The 2900-nt window shown below is 40.1% G+C and overlaps 1 protein-coding gene across 1 annotated transcript; it reads left to right on the top strand.

The window, feature by feature from the left end:
* Positions 1-1120: 1120 nt before the first annotated feature.
* Positions 1121-2071, top strand: LOC131900695 (olfactory receptor 2AG1-like). Its single transcript, XM_059252019.1, has one exon. It carries the CDS (start codon positions 1121-1123, stop codon positions 2069-2071), a length of 951 nt encoding a protein of 316 aa, XP_059108002.1.
* Positions 2072-2900: the final 829 nt, after the last annotated feature.

Genomic DNA, 2900 nt, shown 5'->3' with positions numbered 1-2900 from the left:
TTCTACTATTCTTTCAGATTTGATAATAGCAAAACTATCATTTTACTTCATAGGAAATTACTGAAAACTCATCAGCTGCCTGGCTCTAACCACTGCCATCTCTAGAGCACACTTGCAGATGAGAGGAAGGAATACAATGTCCCTGACACCTGACATTGGACCAACCCCTGACACACTGCAGCAACTTAGCAAAACAAACCCACTCGCTGCTGCTGAATTAAACTGCATCAGATCTTCTCAAGTGTAGTGAAGTGTCTTCAGTATTCAAGCAGCCCAAGGGAAGCTGAAATGGTCAGGCACCTAGGCTTCTTAGAAAGTGAGGGAAAGATGTGTCTCTCTTTTAATGAAATGTATAGACAGCTTCTGGAAATGTTGAGCTGAAGAATAGAGTTCAAAGCAAATGCCAAGGTCTGAAGCTATGGAATCAAATTTCCTAGGTCCTTGGTCTCCTTTTCCTTTCATCTTTTTTTTTTTAATACTAAGAAAGGATAGAAGGCTTTGAGTGTTTGAGGAGGGGAGATAGTGAACAGAATAAATCAGGGACATGTATGAAATTGTTGAAAAAACAAAATTCACTAAGAAAACTGTTATTGAACACTAAAAAAATTGAAAGATAGAATCAACTGGGATCAGTAAAATTCTGTGTTATAATCTAGACCTGGGTACTTCCTCTTTTGTAGGAATGTCAATACAGGACCTTGTGGATATTGCTGACTTTGGATAATAATGAAAACCCCCAAGGAACCCCTAACTCAAAGAGATTTTTTGATTAATATTTTAATACCTTTTAACTGTTAACATACTAACGTCCCACAGAGAAGCCAAGGCAAACTAATGAAATGATTGTGTGTGTGTGTATGTGTGTGTGTGCTACCTATTCCACACATAGATGGATTTTCATAGATATTTGAGGAGACAGACAGAGAGCAGGGGGAGGGGAGAAGAAGAGGGAAGGAGAGGTATAAATCAAGAAGTAAAGCTATTTAGAAAGATCCCAAGTTGTTGTGGTCATTCTGGGTAGCACAAGGGGTTATTGATGTGACAATTAACAATTTGAGTTGATATTAGCAAAACCTAACTGAACCACATGTTTTCTAGGAAGCTGAAGAGACCACACAGAATGGAGGTCTGCAACTCCACCTCCGGAAATGGCTTCATCTTGGTGGGGATTCTGGATGACAGTGGCTTTCCTGAACTGCTCTGTGCCACTATCACAGCCCTGTACTTTTTAGCCCTGACCAGCAATGGACTGTTACTCCTGGTTATCACCATGGATGCCCGGCTCCATGTGCCCATGTATCTTCTGCTCTGGCAGCTCTCTCTCATGGACCTCCTCCTCACATCAGTTATCACTCCCAAGGCTGTAATAGATTTTCTCACCAAAGACAACACCATCTCTTTTGGGGGCTGTGCCCTTCAGATGTTTCTGGAACTGACACTGGGTAGTGCAGAGGACCTCCTTTTGGCCTTCATGGCCTATGACAGGTATGTGGCCATTTGTCATCCTCTGAACTATATGATTTTAATGAGTCACAAAGTCTGCTGGCTCATGATAGCCATATCATGGACTCTGGCATCCCTCAGTGCTCTAGGATATAGCATCTACACCATGCAATATCCTTTCTGTAAATCCCGGCACATCAGACACCTGTTCTGTGAGATCCCTCCATTGCTGAAGTTGGCCTGTGCAGACACCTCCAGATATGAGCTCATGGTTTATGTGATGGGTGTGACCTTGCTAATTCCCCCTCTTGCTGCCATCTTGGCTTCCTACTCACTAATTCTGTTCACTGTGCTCCACATGCCCACAAATGAGGGCAGGAAGAAAGCTCTTGTCACTTGTTCTTCCCATCTGACTGTGGTTGGGATGTGGTACGGGGGTGCCATGGTCATGTATGTCCTGCCCAGTTCCTTCCACAGCCCCAAACAAGATAACATCAGCTCAGTTTTCTACACAATTTTCACTCCAGCTTTAAATCCTCTCATCTACAGCCTGAGGAATAAGGAGGTCACTGGGGCTTTGAGGAGAGTCCTGGGGAAAAGGTTGTTGTCAGTACAGTCTACATTCTAGATGGTTCTTATAGCTGCCTTCTAAACATTATTCTTCCTAAAAATTAGAAGATTTCTACTATGAATGAATTACTACTGGTAATATAAAGAGAATAAAAGTGTTTTAGGGTGTTTTTTGATAGATAAGTATGGGATACAACATTCTTTTAAATTTTTCTTTGAATATTATGAGGTATTTCATAGAATGAAGTTCAGTTACACTGTTTAACATTACTTTCTATGTCTTTAAAAGTTAGACATCATTTTTCCAATGTAACTGCTTAGTGTGGAGGTTCAAATTGGCCTTACTATCTGCACACAGCCCCTGAACTTTGAAGTCCTTATTGGACCAAGAACCATGAAAAATAGTTTCAAGTAGATAGGTCACATATTAATTAGAGAGGATTCTTGAGATTTCCATAAATGTTAAACCACTTAATATTGACCAAAAATAATATTGACGGTCGATAATTTGTTTAAGGCTTGGTGGAAATTTATATCATGTACATTCTTTCTCTCTTCCCAAGTATCAGCATTTATGGATGTTCTAATAGGCATCACAGTTCAGATTCTCTCTCTCTCTCTCTCTCTCTCTCTCTCTCTCTCTCTCTCTCTCTCTCTCTGTGTGTGTGTGTGTGTGTGTGTGTGTGTGTGTACATGTGTTTTTTATTTTTTTCTCTTTCTTTCTTTTAGTGATGGGAATTGAAATAAACTCTTACTATTCTAGCCTGAGAATAATAAAATCAAAGAGCAGGATGAGACAGAACTTTTCCTTTTTTTCTAACATGTATTAAAGTGTCTCAACAAACACAAAGAGTCCATATGTTTACTCTTGTTCTATACATAAACAT

The sequence above is a fragment of the Peromyscus eremicus genome, chromosome 1 (genome assembly GCF_949786415.1).
Source record: "Peromyscus eremicus chromosome 1, PerEre_H2_v1, whole genome shotgun sequence".
Classification (NCBI taxonomy): Eukaryota; Metazoa; Chordata; class Mammalia; order Rodentia; family Cricetidae; genus Peromyscus; species Peromyscus eremicus.
The sequence above is the reverse complement of the archived record's forward strand: the minus strand, read 5'-3'. Positions and strand labels throughout refer to the sequence as shown.